We start from the raw sequence: 23,744 nt of genomic DNA on the forward strand, positions 1-23,744 counted from the left end.
CTTAACAGGATCAAAGACTATCTGCAATTGCCTTTTTGGAGTTTCAATTTCGAAAAATTGCCGGGGGAGTGCCACCGAACTTCTCCTTCCACTAACATTACCAAAGATCTATCAAAATTGCGTTTCTTAATCAACAGCATTTAAGTGGAACATTTAAGTGGAGCGCCCCTCTCCCTTCCCCCACTCTCATCAAAATCATTAAAGATTGTCTTAAATTTGGTTTTCAGACTGCAATCTCGAAAAAAAATTCTGGGGAGTGCTTCCGAAAACTCCTTTCCTTAACGTCACGAAGGGCGGCTACAAGTTGCATTTTAGAGCTTCAAATTCCGAAAAATGCCTGTCCCCTAACCATAGATAGCCTGAAATCGCCGTTTTTATGAACTACTATTTTGAAAACGTTTCGGGGGAGAGTCCCCGAACCAACCTCTTTTACATAACAGAAGAGTATCTACAAGTACTTTTTTGATATTTCAATTTCGAAAAAAAATACCGGGGAGGGACCACTGAATCGTTCCAATCGATGCCACCAAACCTTCCCAATTAATGTCTAAAACTGTGTTTTTATAACTACAATTTCAAAAATTTTCCGGGGGAGAACCCCCCGGACCCCCCTATCTGACTGAATATTATACTTCCGACAAGGTTCAACTTGCTTACATCCAGTAATGACTTTATCCCAAACCAGAAGGGTGAATCCACTCTCTATAATTTTTTTTTTTTTATTTACGTTTCAAAAAAAAAAAAAAAATCTAAACTTTTTTACTCAAGGGTCATATTGTAAGTTTTATGAGGTGAGACGTGTCAACAATCCAACGGTATTTCGGTTCAGATGGCAGTAGTTAGCGTTACCCCCCTCCTCCCCGCGTTAGTTTTCCTGGGAATTAGAAACGCGAAAGAGTGTTAACTTTCTTTAAAATTATTCGAAAGTGAGAAAAGTTTTTTTTTTTTTTTGGGGGGGGGGGGATTTTGCGCCATTGAGCTTGGGGGGGATGGGCACCCCTGGTGGTTCCCAACTTTTTTCTGTCCAAAGGCTGTACCTCATATTAAAAATCATTCCCGCGGTCCAGAGCACAGATAAAATTTCAAAATATTTCATTCTCTTCTAAATAACATCGGAAAATATGGAATAGAAAAGAAAATCACAAATCAATAATTCTTTTTATCATTACTTGATTTTTCAGCATTTAATAAAAAAAAATAAAATATTTTGTGAAAATGATTGAAAAATTTGTGTTACAAAATATCAAAATGCATTATCCATAAATACTTTCTGACAACGTGTAGCATAACGTTACATTCAAAGCCCGCTAAAAAAGATAGCGAAAAGGCAAATAATGATATGATGTCACATAATCCAAGATCTTATCTCACTAACAAAAATTTGCATTCGAAATATTGTAGCGAAAGGAAGCGAAAAAGATTAGAAACATGAAACAGATGTGTTGTATTTAAATGCAAATGATTAAGGTGTGAGTGCAAACACCTGATAGTCTGCTTGGCAGAAGGAGGATCACTAAGCGAAGAACGTTTTTTCAGTGCGGTCACAATGTTCTTTCTCCTGGTATTATCTTGTTTGCTCGTGAGCGATTTAGCATGTAAGAGTGGAGTGAATGTCTTATATTAATGTGTACTTGTTTTAGAGACGCCTTGAACATAAAATTTTGGGAAGGCAGTAATTCTCAATTTGCCGAATGGAGTTCCAAATTTTTTCGCCAAATGATGTTAATTTTGCCGAATGATGATAATTTTGCCGAATGGCGATGACTTTTGCCGAATCATCAGACAAAAATTTCCGAATAAGGACATTTTTGGAGGTCACAGTGACCTCCCGTGACCTCCCATCGGGGCTTTCCTGTTTTGCTTATGTTTTCATGCAAACATAAACACACACACCACACCATGTGTATATTTATGTAAGTCAGTGGTGCTCAACCTACGACTCGTGGGCAAGATGTGGCCCGTTGTTATGTTCAGTGGTGTTCCCATAGGGTATACTCCATATACGCCGTATACTCTCAAACTTTTGTTAGACATATAACGTATACCCTCAAGTTTCAAAAGTTTTCATATAATGACGTATTACGTATATGATCGTATGCACATATTGTGCGTAATGGATTACTGGGAGTATACCCTCAGGAAAATTGATGGAAACATGACTGTTATGTTCAATGTTACATCGTTCATTTGAAAATTTTCCTACGAAAAAGTCGTTACTTTTAAGTTAAATAAAACCACCAAAAAAATGAATTTGATTTTGTTTACGATATGGGCAGTAGTATATTTTTTTCCTTTCTTTCCTTTTTAGTTTTCTTCAAAATAGACTAATTTTGTCTTGTAGTTATTGTTTTGATTGTTGAAAAGGTATGATTGAAATAACATGCAACTTAAACGGAACGAGAGAGATGTATCTAGTGTTTAACTTTGACATTTGTGCAAGGCAAAGTACGCTCGTTTAGATCAACGGGGTCGTTTCCAAAATTTTAAAAGCATTTTTTTCTGAAAGAGCAATCTTAAAAACATAGGATATGACCATTTTTTAATGACTTTGTTTGCGTTTAATATTTTTAATAAATTACTTAAATCGGAGCGCTTTATTTCACATTTCTTGCCGATGACATCACAAATGATGAAATGCCATTCAGTGTTGCCATTCACAGTGCAAAATATTTAATTCGCATCTTTACTCACGTGTATTGGCAACGATAGGGTTGATAGCAAGCGCAGAGCGCAATTTTCATTTGCTGCTTGATTATCATAACGTGGAAAAGTAGTAGAAAGATGCGGCAAAATGCATCATTTGTGACGTCATCAAGACCACGCCTTGTTTGAAAAATCGGACATTTAAAAAAAATAATTAAAAAAAACTGTTGGGAAAATGAATGTATGTTCTGGGTCCATGTTATTTTTTTTTGCTAATTCTATCCATTTCAATGACTAAAAGAAGTACTTTTGACTGAAGGAAACCACCCCATTCGAACGTCTTATTCTTTCACTTTAATGAAAATTGTCTTCTCTGTTTCAATTTGTAATTACATTATTTTTAGCTTCTGAGAAGCCGGTGCAATGCGATGACGTACAGGAATTCGATGCATCGCAGAAAGGGGAAATTACTAGCCCTTTTTATGAAAAGGGTAACTACACAGAAAATTTGTCGTGCGAGTACAAGATAAAGGCACCTAAATCTTTTGTAAGTATTGAATCATGAATTCGTAGCAATGTTGAATTCAGAAACAAACCTCTGAAATCCCGATTGTTTGCTTTACTGGAAATTAAATTTGCTGTTCACTACTTTGCTTTTATCCGAAATGTAATATTTTGAAATCTATGTTTCGAATTATAAATTGTATAAATATGTTTTGATCCAACTAAACTTTTGGTCTAAACTAAATTATATTAAAAAAAAAAAATAAAAAAAGAAAGAAGGAAAAGTTTCGTCCAGACATTAACCAAAATTTATTTTGAGGCACTTCATATACTATTTAAACTTTTGGTCTAAACTAAATTATATTTTTAAAAAAATATAAAAAAGAAAGGAAAAGTTTCGTCCAGACATTAACCAGAATTTATTTTAAGGCGCTTCATATACTATTTAAACTTTTGGTGTAAACTAAATTATATTTTTAAAGAAATAAAAAACGAAAGAAGGAAAAGTTTCGTCCAGACATTAACCAGAATTTATTTTAAGGCACTTCATATACTATTTAAACTTTTGGTCTAAACTAAATTATGTTTCCAAAATAAATAAATAAATAAATAAATAAATAAAAATAAAAAAAATAATTAAAAAAAATAATTAAAAAAAATAATTAAATAAATAAAAGTGTCGTCCAGACATTAACCGGAATTTAGTTTAAGGCACTTTGTACATAACTGTTTAATATTACCCCGATTTCTGGTACTTACATATTATTCCCCAAAGTGTAATCACCCAAAGTATAATGAGTTCTAGTTTGTTTTACCTTATTCCAAACTTATGTCAAATTTTGAGGTTATGACAAACTTCTGAAGTATAAAATCAGTAAACAATCAATCATTTTGCTTACGAACAGCTATGCTGTCATAATGTGAGTTAGTACTATTTTTCCCTTCATACAACTACGGTAAAACCTGTAAAGTTGATCCCCCTTGTAAGTTGACCGTTATTCTCAGGTACAGAATTAGTCCTGGATCATGTACATCAACCTCTATGAGTTGACCACTTGTCTTAGTTGAACTTTAAAGTTATGCACCGCATGTGGTCGACTTACACAGGTTTCACTGCATATGGGCTTCGGATTTACAGAATAAATTGCCACTGGAATTTGATGTTTCACCGTAAATAAGATATCGCCGCCTCAGAGCAACAGTAAGATATCTAATCCCAGTAATAACACTAAGATATCCTACTGTTGCTGTGAGGCGACAATATGTGTGAAATTGCCGTCTATGCTAACACACTCAATCTATTAAAATAGTAAGAGAGAGATTATTCAATAAGTGTTAGAAGCTCCAATAAAATATATTATTAAATGAAAAACCTGACTACATGCAATTTTTTCCAATGTAGAGAATAAAAATAACTTTTAAAGATCTGGACATAGACCCTTCTAGCAGTTGCTCCAACGATAACCTTGCCGTCTATGGAAAAGATAAAGAATCCATAATTGGTATCTTCTGTGGTCGTGAGATACCGAGGCCCATCTTATCACACGAAGATGAAAACGAGATTCGACTTATCTTTCAATCTGATCACATGATTGGTGGACGAGGGTTCAAATTAGAATACGAGTCTGGACGTGATATTGGTGAGTTAAAAAACAAACTCAGTTATGTTTTCTTTAATTATTAAATACTTAATGATCTAAAATGACAATCTTTCTGTTTGTGGAAAAGACAAAGAACCCACAATTAGCTGCCTCGCCTACGTGAGATGCTTCGGGCCAATCTTATCATATGACGTCACTAATCATTTTATTATTCCGTTTTTGTTTTCATAATTTAAAATAATTATTTACGTGAATGTATTTTTTTTTTAAACTCTACAAATTTGATTCGGATAAACCGCAGATCCAGATAAACGGGATCCGGATATACGAGATATGTATAACCAAGTATAATTTACAGAATTTAAATACAATATATAGAGCAGAAAATGCACAAATTTGAAATTGTATTTATCTTTTTGAATCACCCTGTATGTGTATATGTAAGAAATGTTATGCCAACTAGTTTCTTTTCCAGATGGTAAATCCTAGCTGCTTTAGTGTATACACACAAAGGCTTAATTTTTTAAAGTCTTTAAGCCCTACCTTTTTTAAGGAGCTCACAAGAGCTCAGATCCTATACTTTTCAATTTTAAGTGAATTATTATACATTAGATAGAATTCAGACTATTATGTTTTTCAAAAGTGAAATACTGAAACTGGAGCTAGAGTAATCGCTTCTAAAAAAGATAATTTGTTTCACCTTTTTCTAAAATCGGAGGAGCCGTTGAACATTTTGCAGTGGTTGACTTACTATTCTTCCAATAAACAAACTACAAATTAGATTCCCTCCCCCTTTTCTTTCCTTTTTTTTTCAGAAATAAAATTTTATTTTAACTACAGACGAAGAAATAGTGATGTGCCAAATGTAATCAGAGTTACCTTGCATTTTCGTATTTGTAAAAACATATTTCATTGGTTTGCTAAAACATATACTTTTAAACACATATATTTTTTTCCCCTGAAATTCTCTTCGTCTAAAGTTTACTTTGAGAAATACAACTAAAATATATTGTTTTTGACTGGGACTCAATGTTTGCTGTACCTTTCATTTTAAAACAGAATACTTTTCAAGATGTTTTTCTTGGTTTTTATTTCAGAACTTTGCGGAGGTGACGAGGGAATTTGTAGGAACAGAAATTGTTTTGTTGCTTCTAAAAGATGTGATGGCGTCGATGATTGCGGAGACGGATCAGATGAAGAAGACTGTGGTAAGGAAAAATATATCAAGTTAATTATTTTCATTTCAAAAACAATACTAAGGATTTTCTACTTACAAATTTTCATTATGCTTTTAAGAGTTGGGTCGCCAGTTTGTTGCACTTTGACAGATGCCGATTTGGGACATTATACTATAAGAACTAATATTTTCAACCACCTAGAACAACCGTTTTGACTCACGGACTATTATTTTGATCGAAATACAAAAATCACGGATATTTCATGGATAAAAAAAGTTTTATTTTTATATGTATTTAAATATATATATATATAAAGATACTGAATATGTTCATCTTTGGATGTACGGCACATATCTACTCAATAGTTATTATCAAAGCATAGAATATCAAGCGACTTTTGTTCCTCAGTCACCATTTTCACAAAAACTGAAATGTTGGTCGAAGAAAGAACGATAGCACCAGGGCTGTGAAGTCGGAGCCAAAAGTCGAAGGTTTGAAATAATAAGAGTCGGAGTCGATCATTTTCCCTCAAGGTCTGCAACTCTGCCAGTACTTGCACAGTTGTGGAGTCGGAGTTGCAGTCAGAGTGATTTCGGGATGAAATAGTCGCAGCCGGAGTCGGTCGTTTTCCCTCCGTTTCCATATCCCTGGATGGATAGCACTACCTGATGACAACTGTTCAGAAACTTGACATCTTTCCCTATCTACTTCTCAATAACCTCTCCTTTCTAACTTTTCAGTTGTAATGTATGATTTGATGGTTGAAAATGGTTTGAAATAATGTACTTGCATTTTTTTTTTTAAAAGGGGAACTCGTCGCCTTGCCATCTGAAGAATGTGGAGAAACTCCTATAAAACCTAACACCGTATACGGAGCTGTGGATCGTATGGTAGGAGGCGAAGTGGCGGTTCCAAACAGCTGGCCATGGCAAGTGTCCATTCAGAGGAACTACATCGAACCGAATGGCCATTTTTGTGGAGGGACACTGATTAGTCCTCAATGGGTGCTGAGCGCTGCACATTGCTTTCTTGAGTGAGTATATTGCAAAACTAATAAATCATTTCGTTCAAAAGCTCCAGTTTTAAATAGAAACGAGGAAACAAATTTGCCCAATTCATTCATAAAGAGTTATCAGCAGGGGCGCCCCCCGATGGGAGATCACTGTGACCAGGGGGTGCCCACTTGGGGGGGGGGGAGGTCATGGCGCAGACTGTGTGTTTTAGAGGGATTGTTCTGAAGGGTATTTTTTTTCTTTTTTGGAGGGAGGGGGGCGCTTTTGGAAGGGGGTCTTTGCGATATTTAGGGGGAAGGGTGCACCCTTGCTCTTAGGGGTGGGCACCCCTGCTGTAGCCTCCCAAAAATTTCCTTATTCGGCAAATTTCGTCGGACGATTCGGCAAATTTATCGTTTGGCAACATTTGCAGTTCTATTCGGAAAAATTATCATCATTCGGCGAAGTACGGAGTTCTTTTCGGTAAAATTTAGAGTTCCATTCGGCAAATTGAGAATTTCAGTACTCCCAAAAATTCTAATTTCGGAGTTATCAGCCGCCAGGATTTTGCTTGATAGTCCACATTTCAAGCTCTCGTCTGAACTAATGTCGGGATTTAAAGATGATAATCCAAAGATATAATTTTTTTTATCGAGTCGCATAATTTTTCCTCTGTGCGCTCCTGCTTGCATCAGTTTCTAGTTAAAAAGCTATAAAAATAGCTAGCTTGTGCATAACTGCCCCCCATCCCCTTTTGGTAATTTCAATGCCTTAAATTGTAACCATGCTGCGAATATTTGTAGCACCACTTCCAAAAGCAAGGTTTAATATATGATTTATTTAATGATTACAACTGTTACCGATTGTTTCAATTTTCTGTTCTCACTCTTTTATACGTCAATACGTTATAATACTAGTTACTAATCATGCTCATGATTTATGATAATTATGTTACTACATAATGGATGCAATGTACTGTCAAAAATAAAGAATTCTTTAATTATTTCAGTAATCCACATCCGCCAACGGTAAGAATAAACTTAGGAGCTCATCATAAATTTCAAAAATCGAAGTATGAACAGATTCGTACCGCTACGAAGATAATTTCTTTTCCAGACCTAGAAGGTGAAGAAGTAAGTAAGGCGAATATTTATATTTTACTTTTGCCAGCAAATTTACTTTTTGTGCGAATGGAACCATTTTGGCGATATATCGCCAAGGTAAAGAAAAATTCGTTGATGAAAATGAGATGCCAAAGTCGGTGTGAGTTTATCAATATTTAGCGAAATTCCCAATGAATCAACGTTGAAATTATCGTATTTGCACTCTGTAAGAGTCGAAAAGACTCTGTATCTGGTAGCAACACAATATGGGTGCAATTATTTAAAACGTTTTTCAAAGTAAATAACAAATCTATTAAAATTGTGGCAACGGCCTAAACTCGGAGAAACAGCGTATGCAAATCTGGCAAAGTTTATTTAAAAGTCTCCAGCTGAGTTGGCTAGCTCGCGGTATCTGGATTGATGTGTTGTGTAAATGTTAGATTATTCCGAGATGGAACTGATTAATTTATACTTATTTCTTTTAATGGTAATGTGTTTTGTTGCAATTTACAATAAATGTTTGCTTTTAACAACTGGATTACCCGTCTCTACATTGGTGACCCGAACACGCAGTTATCAGTTGGTAGCGAAATGATTTCAAGAAAGAATGTGTCGCAGCAATTCGCCGGAAGGTAATTTATTTCGACGAAAAACTTCAATTTTTTTCAACTGTCTTGCTTTTTTGTGCATGTGTCCTTTGAGGTTCTTGAGTGTAGCATTGTACCTAAGCTATTAGTTGTTCATGTTACAAATTCAGTAAATATTTGTTTCATGTTAGTATGGAAACAAAAGAGAATTTAAATTTGACTCAAAAGGAAGTAAGTGCTGAAAACTTAAGTTACAATAGGGTTTCTGTAAAAGTACCTAATTTTTGGCCTAATAATGCGAAGTTATTTTTTGTACAACTTGAAGCTAGTTTTAGGTTAGCTGGCGTTACGGTTGAACAAACGCAATTCGATCATTTGGTTGCGTCGCTAGATGCAGAAACTTTGTCTCATGCTACCGATATTTTATGTCAGCCGCCAGAAAAATCATACACCGCACTTAAACAAAGATTGTTAGCGGAGTTCGAATTTTCTCAGAGTCGTAAAGTAAAGACATTAATTGAAGACTTAGAATTAGGTGACAAATCTCCATCTATGTTATTACGAAAAATGAAGGAATTAAGTGAGAGTCATGTAGATGATGATTTTTTAAAAAATATTTGGCTTCGTAGGTTACCGGTACCAGTGCAAACAATTTTAGCGGTCAGTTCTGAAAATTTAGAAAAGTTAGCGGAAATGGCAGACAAGATTTGCGAATATACTGGGTTGGTTGTAAACTCAATTGATAAGCAAACTTTTAAATACCAAGCTGCTAGTACCGAAATTCAGTTGGAACAATTGCAACTGAAAGTAGACGAACTTACTAAAATTGTAAAAACGCGCAGTCGCTCAAGGTCTCCAAATCGATCTCAGGGCCGTAAACAATTTAATTTGAGAGCTGAAAAGCGGAATAATTGGTTATGTTGGTATCATTTTAAATTTAAAGACAAAGCTACCAAATGTGTAAAACCATGCGCTTTTGAAGCGAAATTTTCAAATTTTTCAAAATCGTCGGAAGTTTCTATGACTTTTACTAAAACAGGATTTAGTCGCAGACTGTATATCACTGATATTTTAACTCAAACGAGCTATCTAATTGACACAGGTAGTGATGTTTCTTGTTACCCAAAATCCTTTTTGAATTTAGACAGCGGAAAAAAAGAATTCACTTTGTACGCCGCAAATGGATCTGGGATTGATACTTACGGTACTAAGTTATTAAATTTAGATTTCGGGTTAGGACGCAGATTGAGATGGCCGTTTATCATAGCTGACGTTACAAAGCCTATAATAGGGGCGGACTTTTTGCAGCATTTTGAATTGCTAGTCGATTTAAAGAAAAGGCGTATTTTAGATCCGGTGACTAAATTTAGTGCAAGCGGTCGATCGATATTTTGCGAGGTTCCGAATGTGAAAACAATTTATGGGAATTCTGAATATCAAGAATTGTTAAAGAAATATATTGAGATTACACAACTTAATGTTCTTTCACAAAAGGTAATGAAACATAATACTGTTCATTTCATTCCGACTGAGGGACCCCCTGTTTCAGCTAAAGCGCGTCGGTTACACCCAACGCAACTTCAAATATAGCTAAACAGGAATTTGAATATATGCTTGACAAAGGGATTTGTAGACCGTCAAAAAGTAATTGGGCTAGTCCTTTGCATATGGTCCCAAAAGGCGAGTATGACTGGAGACCAACTGGCGATTACAGAGCACTAAATCGTATAACAGTTCAGGACAAATATCCAATTCCTCACATTCAAGATTGTGTTAGCATTTTACACGGGAAGAAAATATTCTCGAAAGTTGACTTAATAAGGGCGTATCACCAGATTCCTGTGAACCCCCCTGATATTCCGAAAACGGCTATAATAACACCTTTTGGGTTATATGAATTTCCGTTTCTAAACTTCGGGTTATGTTCAGCAGCACAAACATTTCAACGCTTTTTGGATGAGGTTTTGAGAGGGTTGAATTTCTGTTTTCCATACCTGGATGACATTTTAATCGCGAGTGAAAATCACCAGCAGCATAAAAAGCATTTAGAAGAAATTTTTAAACGTTTCCTTAACTACGGGATCGTTATAAACGAATCAAAATGTGAATTTGGGAAAGAAACTATAATTTTTTTAGGACATATGATAAACAGTAAGGGCTGTATGCCAGATCCAAAAAAGGTGAAGGCTGTGGTAGAGTTCCCCAAACCCAAAACTATTTCTGAACTTAGACGTTTTTTGGGTATGGTAAACTATTATCATCGCTTTATTCCAGATATCGCCGTGATTTTAGCGCCACTTCATAAGTTTTTAATTAAAGCAAAAAAACGAGATAAGAGGGAAATTCCGTGGGATACTGCTTCAGAAACAAGCTTTGAAAAAATTAAAAGTGCTTTAGCGGAAGCGACTTTGCTTTATCACCCTTCTACTAATGCAGAACTTGCTTTAACAACTGATTGCAGTGATTTTGCGATGGGTGGTGTATTGCATGAATTATCCCCCGAAGGTCCCAAGCCTTTAGGTTTTTTTTTTCAAAGAAACTATCGGCTACTCAATGTAAATATTCAACTTATAATAGAGAATTGTTGGCAGCATATAGTGCAATTCAGTATTTTCGATACATGTTAGAGGCAAGAAAATTTATTTTGTATGTAGACCACAAACCTCTAACTTTCGCATTTCGGCGGAAACATGAAAAATCCTCCCCCCGAACTATCCGTCAGTTGGATTTCATATCTCAATTTACTACGGATATCAGATATTTACCTGGTAAGGGAAATTTGGTTGCAGACAGCCTATCGCGAATATCGGAGATCACATTTTCATCTCTAGATGATATAGAAATGTGGGAAAAATCGCAATCTGAGGATGAAGAACTTCAGGACGTTTTAGAGGGACGAATTAAGTACAGTGGTAAATTAGCTAAAGTTCCTATGCCTGGTACCGATAAATCTCTATATTGTGATACATCAGGAAATTATAATAGATTCTTTGTTCCGCAAATTCTAAGGCGTAAAATTTTTGATACAATGCACGGTTTGTCTCACCCCGGCATACGTGCTACAAAACGTCTTATCGATAGCAAATATGTCTGGCCAAATATAAACAAAGATAACTGCTTGGTGCAGAGCTTGTGTTCCGTGTCAGCAGACTAAAGTACATTTGCATACTAAATCCCCGTTAGTTCAATTTTTAGTTCCGGATGAGAGATTTTCTCATTCATTTAGACATAATAGGTCCACTAACACAAGTTCAAAATTTTAAGTATTGCTTGACTATAGTGGATAGATTTACGCGGTGGCCTGAAGTTGTGCCAATTACTGATATAACAGCAGAAACGGTAGCTCGTGCTTTCGTATAGTCATGGGTTTCTCGATTTGGTACTCCGCAAAGGATAACATGTGACAGGGGCAGACAGTTTGAATCTGAACTTTTTACGAGTCTATCAAAGATGCTTGGCATAAAATTAGCAAGGACATCGCCGTACAGACCCCAAAGTAACGGTCTGGTGGAAAGACTGCACCGACCATTGAAGCAAGCTTTGATGTGTTACAAATCCGATTGGGTTGAAGCACTTCCATTAGTGCTGTTGGGACTCAGATCTACGTTACGTGAAGACCTTGGCGCGTCTGCGGCACAGCTGACTTATGGGTCAACTCTACGGTTACCTGGACACTTGTATGAAGAAAAAACTTTATCTAATATGCCTGACTACGTTGCACGTCTTCAAAGACTGATTAGCTCGCTAAGTCCATCTACCCCTATTTGGCATGGTCAACAACGGATTTATATCCCTAAAGATCTGCAAAACTGTACACATGTTTTTGTGCGCTTAGATGCTGTAAAAAAATCATTGCAGCCGCCCTACGAAGGGCCTTATGAGGTCCTAAAGAGAATGGACAAGAACTTTTTGATTTCGGTGAACGACAAGGAAAAGATCGTGCACATCGATCGCTTAAAACCAGCATTTTTAATTGCTGGAGATTCCAATCCAAGGACTCCTGGAGTTACAACAAGGTTTGGCCGCAAAGTACGTTTTCGTCTCCCAATGGTCTTGTGAGACTGGTGAGGGAGTCTGTGGCAACGGCCTAAGCTCAGAGAAACAGGGTATGCAAATCTGGCAAAGTTTATTCAAAAGTCTCCAGCTGAGTTGGCTAGCTCGCGGTATCTGGATTGATGTGTTGTGTAAATGTTAGATTATTCCGAGATGGAACTGATTAATTTATATTTATTTCTTTTAATGGTAATGTGTTTTGTTGCAATTTACAATAAATGTTCGCTTTTAACAACTGGATTACCCGTCTCTACAAAATAAAGGATTTCTGCTACGCTATATTATGCTTCATTTCACATGCTCATTCGAAACAAATTTGAGGCTTAAAGTTTAAAAAGCTGACATAAAACAATACTTCTCGCATGTAGAGACGTCTAGACTGCTTGATAATTTCAAGAGAATACAAAATTATAATTTACCGAAATAAAAAGAACAAAAGTAAATGAATAAATAAATAAGAGAAAAAACAACAACAACACAAGACTGAAATTAAAAGCCAAGTATCAAAAAATTAAAAAACTAAGTGTAAAACGTGAATAAAAAGTACATTTTTTTTAAAAAATAGTTTAAGTTGTAAAGTTTCAAGTGTCTTCCTCCCCCCCTCTTTTTTTGCTGAAGTTACCATTTGTACCTCACATTTTTTTCTGGTTAATGTAATATCCTTCTACCCTAAACATGTAGCTTCACCCTGGCAAGTTCTTTGTTAAATTTCTGTAAGATGGTTTAGGCAGCAAAATAAATAAATAATAAATAAAAATAAATAAATAAAGTTTATTAACACATTCAAATAAGTGAAGATACAAAGTCATCAAAAGTATGCGCCTAAAAATCGACTATGAAAAGATAAGAGCGTCAAAAATGTATTACTAAAGCAAATGCTATGGAATATCTTTATATAAAATGCGTCTTCAGAGAGAGATATAGAGATAAAAGAGAGATGGAAATAAAGATAGAGAGAGAAGAGAGAGATAGAGAGAAGTATGTTAATCTATATACGTAAATGGCTACTTCTTTATGTAAGGATGCCCGGGGTGAACTTCAAAACTACTGGACCGATATTAATTATTTTTTCACCACAGATAGCTACATTATCAAGAAACAACATAGGCTATAATTTATTTCTAAAATTCTTAGTTTAAAAAAGTTATGGCGGAAAACAGTAAATTTCATGTAATTTCCCCATTAAATGACTCAGGCAACGCAGGGTATTTTTGCTAGTGCATTCACAAATAAAGATACAATGTCGTTAAAAGTATTTACCTAAAAACCGACTATGAAAAGTTAAAAGGTACTTAAAACTGTAATACAAAAGCAAATGCTATGACATATCTTCACATAAAATGTGTCTTGAAATTTCTAGAATTTAATTGGCATATTTAAAAACTGTTTAGTTGAAGAGTGCAACGCTGGATCATGACTTGGCTTTAATAAAGTTAAATGCTCCAGTAGCATTTACGGATGGTGTTCAGCCAGCTTGTTTGCCATACAAAGGATGGGAAGCTAAACCCGGATGGACTTGCTATACAACTGGATGGGGTGAAACCAGAGGTATTTATTGATACATAAAAAAATTGAATTAAAAAAAAATCTTTAGAGCAGGAATCCATTTGTTTTAAAATGCTAAAAAAGTGGAGTGAAAGAAGCAAGATGAGATGTATTCTTGTATATTTATTAACTCTTCTAACTCTTTTTACTAAGGATCGGGTCATTGGGATGAACTGAAGCAGTCCGATCAAGTTATTCAACACGTAGACAACTGTACGCATAATGAGGAAACACAGATCTGTGTTGACAAACCGAACAATGCTCCTTGTCAAGTAAGTCTTACTAATTTGTTTCGGGTATAAAATAAAAATGTAATCTACCTTTATTTTCGCAACCGTTAGTCCTAGATGCATACTTCCAATTGCAAAAAATGTTCAAAATCAGATGCAGAGTTAAGATATTGAAAGATTGAAGTAAAAATAAAAATAAATCAAAAAATACAAAATTTAACTTTTTATACGGGCCCCAGGTCCTCTAACTTATATTTAGGGAAATAATCTCAATTGAAAAATAATTCCAACATAAAAAGTTTGAAATTAGTACGATCAATATTCATCGAGATATTGATCGTACGATCGTCGATGAAACGCAGCGTTTTGTGACTTACATCACTTTACACTCGCCGTCAATAACACCTTTTGGGGGGGGGGGGAATATAGCGTTTAACAAGTGTTTAAAATTATGTGTTCATAGAGTGTGGTTTTTCAAATTGTTCGAGGTTTTGTAGTTTGTTTTTGCGTATCACGACATAACATTTACATTTATTTTTGAATAACGATGAAAAATACAAATACCTTGTTTTTCTTACTTTGACGACCTGTCATTTCTGAAAGGGCGATAAGTTCCAATCTCATCATCTGTATGGTCCCTTAAAACTTTAAACTGGAATATCTTCTTGAGTTTTGGTCGTACAAATGTCAAATTTTTTGTGTCAGTAATAGTTTTCAATGGAGATTATTTCTCTAAATATTAGCTAGGAGACCTAGGGTCCGTATAAGAAGTTAAATTTTGTAATTTTTGACTCATTTTTATTTTTGCTTCAAACTTTCAATACCTTAACTCTGCATCTGATTTTGAACATTTTTGCAATTGGAAGTATACATCTAGGACTAACGGTTGCGAAAATAAAGGTCTTTGCAGGTTTAAACGGAACACCCTGAATAATCATAAGCAGCTTCATTTAAAGTGCAGTTATTGTTCTTATGCTCGTTGCTCTTGTCATTAATGCACTCGAGCAAAACGACAATGAACCAAAAAAGTTTTCGTCGTTTCAAGATTTTGTTTTATCTGATCAAACTTTGAACTAAAAAATTCCTGATGTAAATTGCACAAATTGTACAAAAACTTTATTTGGAACTGTCTAAGTAAACTTTTTTTTAGGAAGAATGATTTACTATTCAGCCATGGGTGCTATCGTTTATATATCGTCGCTTTAGAGCAACAGTAGGATATCTTAGTGTTATTCCTGGGATTAGATGTCTTAGTGTTGCTTTGAGGCGACGATAGGAAAAGACGCACAGCAGGTTTATAGGTGGAAACGAGCGAAGCGAACGAAGTACGCACATCAATACATCTCTTCTTCGATATTTTTCTTCTTCCATTAAAAGCATTTCTTTTTGCATTAAAAGACCACATACCAAGCTTTTAGGGGAAACGTGGTTGGATAGAACTGGGAACAAATTTGAACCTTGGTTCATTTTAGAATCCAACGTGGGCGTACAAAATCTTAGTGATCCCAAGCTCAAATCACGGAGACCCCCCAAAAGCAAGAGTTCCCCCCCAAAAAATGACAAAAATAGCCCTTAAAACAACCCCCCTAAAAATTTCAATGGCGCAGTCTGTGCCAGGAACGCCCCCCCCCCAGGTGGGCACCCCTGACTTAATTCATTTGCACCGGTGTGACGTCGTTACACTTACATTTTGCATATATACATTTTATTCCCAGAACTTTAAACGTTGGCTTTTAATTGTGATATACTCGAATGTAGGGAAACGTCATGTATCATAATACGAAGTATCAATTTTCCACTTTCCAAAGAAAGTCACATTTGAAAAATAATGGTCTCTACGTGTACAAAACATTACCCGCAACACGTACAAGTTTTCCCAAAATAATGATTTGTACATTCCAGAAACGCGTACACATAATTATTTTTTTAAATTCGTTTACAAAGCACCTCTAAGGAGGAAGTCCGATTTAGCTCAGACAGCACACAATAGATAAAGCACGATCTGTCAACATTTCGAAAGTCAGATCCAAACCAGATGCCGGATAACTCCTGGTCCAGCACCCCTAGAGGTATTGATTCATTTGGAGGACTTTATGATCACGAATTATTTAACGTGACCCAGTCTTCATCAGCAATTACGGAGGATCTTCGATCGGCTGGCATCGAACCCTGAAACCCTCCAGTTACGAGCCCAATACCTATGAAGTGCATATTTTGTGCAATACTTTACAACAGCACTTAATTTTAAGAGGAAAAGTAGCGATTGTAAGCTTATTTCAAAATAAACCAGTCGTTTTGGGTTTTTTTAATATTGTTAAACAAAGAATAAAAGAAATATTTTTATTAAAAGTTTTAAATTAGATAATATATGTGCCCTAAGAATCATTTGTAGTAAAAATGAAATCGTTTGTTGCTAATTGTTTAGGGGAAAATAAAGCCCTTAAAATCTCAGCAATTTTTAAAATTAAAGCAGACCACCTAGCTTGTCACTAAATTGACCTTCTTAGATACTAAACCAAATGAAAAAATAGTTTTACTCAAAACTTTTCTTGCATTTCTTAGCGCGGTTTCTCCCAGCAGGGGGGAGGTTTGCAACTCATAACGTGGCGGAATTTTCTCCTAGTTGATTTGGTCATAACGGCTGTACTTTTTAAATATTTCCCCATAATATAATTAACAATATGGCCTAAAATCAAAGTTTCCGGTTAAGAATGTTTTAATCGCAAAAACCCACTTTGCTGTGCCTCTAAATATTTATTTTTATTTTTCAATCTCGATTCAGTTGATTTTTTTTTTTTTTCAATTTTATTTTGTTTCTAAATTTTTCACGACACTTTAAATCTTTCTTTCTTTTTTCAAATTATTATTCTTATCATTTTTTAAGAAAACCTTTTATGAAAAAGTAGGCAAAAAAAAAATATATATATATATATATTTTCTAAAACAAATTTGTGATAAATTCTCACCTTGCAGTTTATATATTCTACGTAATTTGTTTTTAGGCGTTATTTCGTGATATTTACTTCTGTGTTCATTTTAGGGGGACAGTGGTGGGCCTTTAGTTTGCAGATTAGCCGGCAAGTGGCATCTTTTGGGTGTAACCAGCTTCGGAACCACAAGTGACCACACAGGGGATGTCTGCGGTGAGCCAGATTCAAAAGCAGTGTACGCTAAAGTGGCAGACAAAGGTGAATGGGTACGAGAAATAATCAATAAGTACGCTTAAAAATACTACACGTACAAGAGAATGCATCGGAATAAAACATCTTTCTTTCCCGAATCTTGCCTCTTTATTTTCAAAGTGTGTGTTTTCGTTTGTTTAAACCTAAAACCATTTTACATTGGACTCGATCTGAACATTCTCTAACGGGAACACCCCGATATTCTGAATGCACTTTAATGGTCCCGGTGAAACTCCATAGGCTGACCTCTATGTATTCTGAAAGCCCTATAATATGAACATCCCAGTATTATGAACGCTATTTTTTTTAACCTCGCATTCTTATTATCTCTTTATATACGGAGCATGTTTACAATCGATACTTGGGAATTCCTATAAAACAAATTAGAAACCCTGAACATTCACAATTTTATCACAGTGGTTGAAGGGCATTAAAGGGAAGATGAGGAGAGGACGAAGAAAAGTTCTCTTCCTGGAGATTGCTGCATCACATAGAATCATTCAACTGAGCAATATGAGCCTGGAGTTTCTGCCACTGAACTATATTTCAGGAATCCAACCATTGTACCAAGAAAGACCTTTGAAGTACTATTTCCTTCAAGCAATATGCGACTGAGAGTCACCCAGAAATATTTTCACTTAAATAATAATTGGATGGTTACACAAACCTTGAATGAGAGTACACAGATTAAAATAACATTTTTTTTCCAGGTAACATACCGATAGCTGCATTTTAATATTTTATTGTTGAATGTTATATAAAACTTTATTGAATTAAAATAGAATGAAAAATATGCAAGAGTTTAGGTCCTACTATGAGTTGAATTAGATATTTCACTAACCACCAATCCAAAAATCAGCATCTCCACCTCAATAATTGGTGTTGCTCGCTTGGCAAAGAACTGAACATAGTCCGTTATCGCAAATAGAATACATTTTCATGCATTTTGAGTCTCCATATACAATGAGCATTGAGCACAACTAGTAATCTGAACACTTGCTCGGTCCCATGAGTGTTCTGATGAGAGAGAGAGTTCATTATATGTATTGTCTTTTAAATATTTAAATAAAATTCTTCATGTACCGACTGCTTCCGATTTATCTTAAAACCGATGAACCAAGCAATTGGTAGGTGCGGAGGTTCTCTGAGGAAACATATAAGGCAGTGAGAAGCAAAGGTATGTAAGTGGATATTTTCAAGTTTTGAGAAAAACGCGTTTAAAGATCCTGGGTAGGCCTTCATTGAAATATTTTTCTAAATCATGCTGTATAACAGAACCTACCAAGGTTACTAGTACTATCTCTTGTCCCAAGACAGATGAGAGGTTCACCTACCATTTATGCTCGTTATCTTAAATTTTTAATTTTGCCACTTGCATCCCTTTGCTTCCCACTGCCTCATATGTTATCTTTAGCACCTGAGAAACGATCAAAAGTAGTTTGAAATGGATTCCTAACCTATTGGTAACATGCTACTAAATTGTGTTCAACGGAAATAAATAATGAAAAAATAAAAATAATAATAAACAAGTAAGAGTAATCATATTAAAACTCTTAAGGAACATGTGTAAATGATTTTTAATATTTACAAAAACACTTTTATTTCTTGTTCTTCAGTCTCGTAAGTTTTAACACAGTCTACATTCCGGAATATTTCGGGATTTTTTTTGATTTAAATTTTTGCTTCACTCTTCCTAAAGGCAGCACTAACTTTTCTCACATGTTTATTGCTTTTAGGAGTAGAAAGTTTACGTTATTTTATATTTCATATATTCTGATCAAGAGTTTCTGTCTCATCACGAATAAACTGTCAAATGTTTACGTCTGTCTTTCAGTTTTATTCTTACAATAGCGTCGATTTTATGCTGTAATTCACAATCAGGTTTCTAAGATTCACAACGACAAATGATGTCGTTGTTGTCTTGTGCCAGCCAGGCCATTTGGGGTGCGTTGCTTCACTTTTCCATCTGTACTGTAATTTGGTGTGAAGTCCGACTTCCACAGTACACACCTGCCATAAGGACCCATTTATAGGGTAATCAACCATTCACAGCATAACAACACATTCACACAAAGGAAGGACAAGGACAGGAGAGAGAAAGTACGTCCATGCCCGAGCTGGGAATCGAACCCGGGACCTCCCCATCGCAGTCAGACTCCTCTGATCACTAGACAGGCCGGGTAGCAACGATAAACGATCTTGCCTCGCTTTGAAGCAGTAGCTATGTATGCGCTGTACCCTTGTTTCGAAAATGGCAGAAAAGAGTTTTGAATTTACGAGCAAACCCGTCTTTTTTTGAGGATGGGGGGGGGGAGGGCAATGAGCCCCGTGATTTCGGGAATTTAATGTTAAGTGTGCCTATAATTAAACGACCCTACTTTAAAGTTGTCTAGCTATTGCTCAGAAATTAATAACATTCTCTCACATCATTATGAAGGAATTTGTTTGAACGAATAATAAAGTAATTCAAAGTTTCACAGCCAGAGGGTGTACTTTTACGTGTTACACATCTATAATACATTTAAGATGATTTTAAAACAAATCTTGAATGAAAACATGTTTAACCGGACGGATATTATTTTCGCCTACCTTCTAGTATTGTGAGACTGCATAATTACCGTTTGTCGCAGTATGCACCTGTCGCTGTATTTAAGGTAAGCGAACATCCTAAATATTTTTTTCTTCAATATTCAAAGCACCTTTCTAAAACTTTACACGGTTATTAAATATGACATAAATAACACATTTTGACTTCTTATTTGTTGAAAAACATTTTTTCGATAGTTTTTTTTTTTTTTTTTTAATAAAAAAGTCATATAAAAAGATTCGAATTTACTTAAAATAAGAATGAATTAGGAAAATAAATGAAAATCGAGATTGAAACGGGAAATAGGATTTTCAAATGTAAAAAGGAAATAGCATATAGAATAGTTTTCTAAAATCATCAATTTCCAATGCATATTAATTTTATTATATTCCATTAAATTTGCAATTCATTTGATGATAAAAGATTATATTTCCTCAAACACATGCTTCGATATCTTTTTTTCTCAATGTGGCTGATAAAACTACCAGTTGGGAAGATAGAGATTCCGTTCCTTTTTTTATGAATATGAGAAAATTTCAAATCTTAGAATTTTTAGGGCCTAATATGAATTTTTTGAGCAGTGTACTGGTATGTGGCTTTTTGTTTTCTTTGAAAGGTGAGTTTAATTATTTTTCATCTAGTCTCATACATTTGCAAAAGTGAGACTTTTTTGAGCGTATATTTGTACTTCATTCTCGGAACTTTGGAATTTTTTAATCTCCATGCATTTTCGAATAAAAGGAATCATCTTATATCGTAATATGAAACATCAACTTTCTATAAAGTTTTCTTCGATTTGAAAAAGAATGATTTGTACGCGCTGCGGATAAAAAAAACTTAAGTTTAAAATTCCGGGAATGAAGTGAAAATATGTGCGTAAAAATGTCACACCCGTGCAAATATACTGAGCATTCTAATGTTTCAAAATTAGAAGTCAAAGTTTAAAATTGCGAGAATTAAGTGCAAATATATGCGTAAAAATGTCATACCCGTGCAAATAGACTGAGCACTCTAATATATCAAAATTAGAAGTGAAAGTTAGAAATTCCGGCAATAAAGTGCAAATTATATTATTATAGACTGATCATTTTAATACATCAAAATTAGAAGTCAAATTTTAAAAATCTGGGAATCTGCGTAAAAATGTCACACCTGTGCAAATAGATTGAGCATTCTAATACATTAGGGGAAACTAGGAAAATTTGACCACAGGCGTGCTCGGGGCGAGGGAGAGAAGGGACACCTGTTAGCCCGGGCTTGAGCCTGAAGGGGGCCCAAAACTGATAAAATGTAAACGTTGTGGAAAAGTGTTGTGTATATGATTTTTTTATTAACATACCCAATCATTTTGGACATTTTTAAACACCTTTTAAACTGTTTTAGATTATTTTTTAACTATATCACCGTTTCTTACATAAAGAGCTGAATTTTCACCGTATTTTAAAAAAAGCTGAATTATTCAACATAAAATACTCTTACGATGCACAAAATCAATGTTCAATGGGAGAGAGCTAGACATAAAAATAAAACAGCACGGTACGTACCGTATGTACACTGCTTGACAATTGCTAAGGAACAATTACATTTTTTGGAATAGTTAAGAATAGATAATGATTAAAGAAACAGAACGAAATATATAGTTAGTAGGGAGGATGTTCCTTTATTATAAGTACAAAATAACAGATATTACTACATTAATAAAGTAAAAACTTAAAAATAAAAAAATAATCCTACTTAGATGATTTTCATACAACGCCAAAAAAATGATCTAGGTCAGAATGATGGTGACATGAGTACCTTAATATGATGTATGATTACCAGGGACACTGATGCACAATTTACATCTGTTTTCCATACTCCCCACTAATTATTGAGGAGTGCTTGGGGAATGTTTTCCCCACTCCTCTCTCAATGCGGATTTGAGTTCTTGTACTGTTCTGGGAGGAACGGTTCTTCGCGCAACACGTCTGCCAAGAGCCTCACAGGCAAGTTCAATGGGATTTAAGTCGGGAAAGTAAGCAGGCCACTGCATATAGAGAATGTTTTCACTTTGCAGTGTGTCTGACGCTTTAATGCTCCAGCGTGGCCGTGTATCGTCGTCCGTAAAGAGAAAATCTGGACCGAAAGCCCCCATAAAAAGACGAACATGGTCCAGCATAACATCTCTGCAATACATTCGCGACGTATTACTTTCTTATTCAAAAATGTGAAACTGTGTTCTGCCATTGTGCATGATGCCTGCCCATACCATGACGCCTGGACCGTACCGATCACGTTCGCAAACAAATTTTTGTGCATAACGTGTTCCACGCTCTCTCCACAATAGTTGGTGACCAGAATTGCTTGTCACACTGAAACGAGATTCGTCAGAGAACATCACTCTAGACCAATTTTGATGATCCCACCAACTTGTTCTTTAGACCAGCGTAATCTCTCTCGACGATGGCGTGGTTGAACTTGGATGCAACGTACGGGCTTCCGTGCATACAAACCGACGTTATTTGCTCGTCGTGAGATGGTTCTTGCAGAAACGTGCGTACCAGTAGCGGTTGTTAGATTTTCAGCTATCTGTCCAACAGTGAAATTTCTGTCCCTTTTTGCCACGAGGACTACATAACGATCCTCTGAAGGTGTGGTGCTCCTACCACGACCCCCGGCATGCTTTTGCAAAACATTTCCACCTTCAGCGGCCGTCTTTAATCGGGAGAGGGCACTTTTTGATACACCCATTGCAGCAGCCACAGTGGTGACACTTTGACCTGCTTCCAGGCGTCCAACCGCTCGTCCACGATCGTAGATACTCAAATGATGTCTTGCTGACATTTTACTCTTAAGTATTTCAAGAAATAAACAGAATTTCAGAGAAAAACCTTTTTTAACATATAGCACTATTTTTGTTAAAAACGAAACAGCGTGAATTTACATACGAATTTTGAGCGTGTATGCACTGTCTTTTATACAGATAACGAGTCTTGATCTACCACGCCATCTGAACTTGAATTTATTTCCATTGGCCAGGTGGTTGAGGTACAAATTTGCATAAATCACTTGTTCCTTAGCAATTGTCAAGCAGTGTAGTAATAATAAAGCACTGCACTGTAAGAGTACCATACATTAGGTACAATAAGTTACATTTATAATTTAAAAATTGATGATGATGATTTATGCTGCGCAATCTGATCGTCATTCTAATATATTTTTAAATATAGTAGCTTCGCATTTACTTTTATAACATTTACATCCATGGTAACACCCGCCTTTCAGGGTCTCTATAATCTACAATACAAGATCAGATCCCAATTTCATATTGTTTGCATTCTACTTGTTTGCGTTTTTCTTAAACACTACTTTGCGAGCTTCATATTAAAAGTAAGATCTGGACTTGTCGAGCTACCTTCGACCCATTTTCTAGTTGTTCAAGCGTATCAAGAATCCTTACCTTTTCTTAAATTGTCGCAAACTTTCGCTTTTTCTCTCCATCTTCAAACTTTAGATGAAGCACCGTTCCTAGATGCCACAATTTTTCATCACCTTTCACA

At 35.4% G+C, this 23,744-nt stretch overlaps 1 protein-coding gene across 1 annotated transcript; it reads left to right on the plus strand.

Annotated features, from left to right (window-relative positions):
- Window positions 1-1,483: 1,483 nt before the first annotated feature.
- LOC129224499 (plasminogen-like) lies at window positions 1,484-17,708 on the plus strand. Its single transcript, XM_054858961.1, has 9 exons — window positions 1,484-1,595; window positions 3,048-3,190; window positions 4,550-4,787; window positions 5,846-5,956; window positions 6,734-6,959; window positions 7,928-8,051; window positions 14,053-14,209; window positions 14,360-14,478; window positions 17,477-17,708. The coding sequence occupies exons 1-9, from the start codon at window positions 1,547-1,549 to the stop codon at window positions 17,660-17,662; spliced, it is 1,353 nt and encodes a 450-aa protein (XP_054714936.1). The 5' UTR covers window positions 1,484-1,546; the 3' UTR covers window positions 17,663-17,708.
- The last annotated feature ends 6,036 nt before the right edge of the window (window positions 17,709-23,744 follow it).

Source organism: Uloborus diversus, chromosome 6, assembly GCF_026930045.1.
Source record: "Uloborus diversus isolate 005 chromosome 6, Udiv.v.3.1, whole genome shotgun sequence".
NCBI classification, from domain to species: domain Eukaryota; kingdom Metazoa; phylum Arthropoda; class Arachnida; order Araneae; family Uloboridae; genus Uloborus; species Uloborus diversus.

Coding starts and splice junctions, on each gene's coding strand:
- LOC129224499 (XM_054858961.1), top strand. CDS start 1,547: ATGTTCTTTCTCCTGGTATTATCTTGTTTGCTCGTGAGCGATTTAGCA. Junction 4,788..5,845: donor CGAGTCTGGACGTGATATTG/GTGAGTTAAAAA, acceptor TTTTTATTTCAG/AACTTTGCGGAGGTGACGAG. Junction 8,052..14,052: donor CAGACCTAGAAGGTGAAGAA/GTAAGTAAGGCG, acceptor AAAACTGTTTAG/TTGAAGAGTGCAACGCTGGA.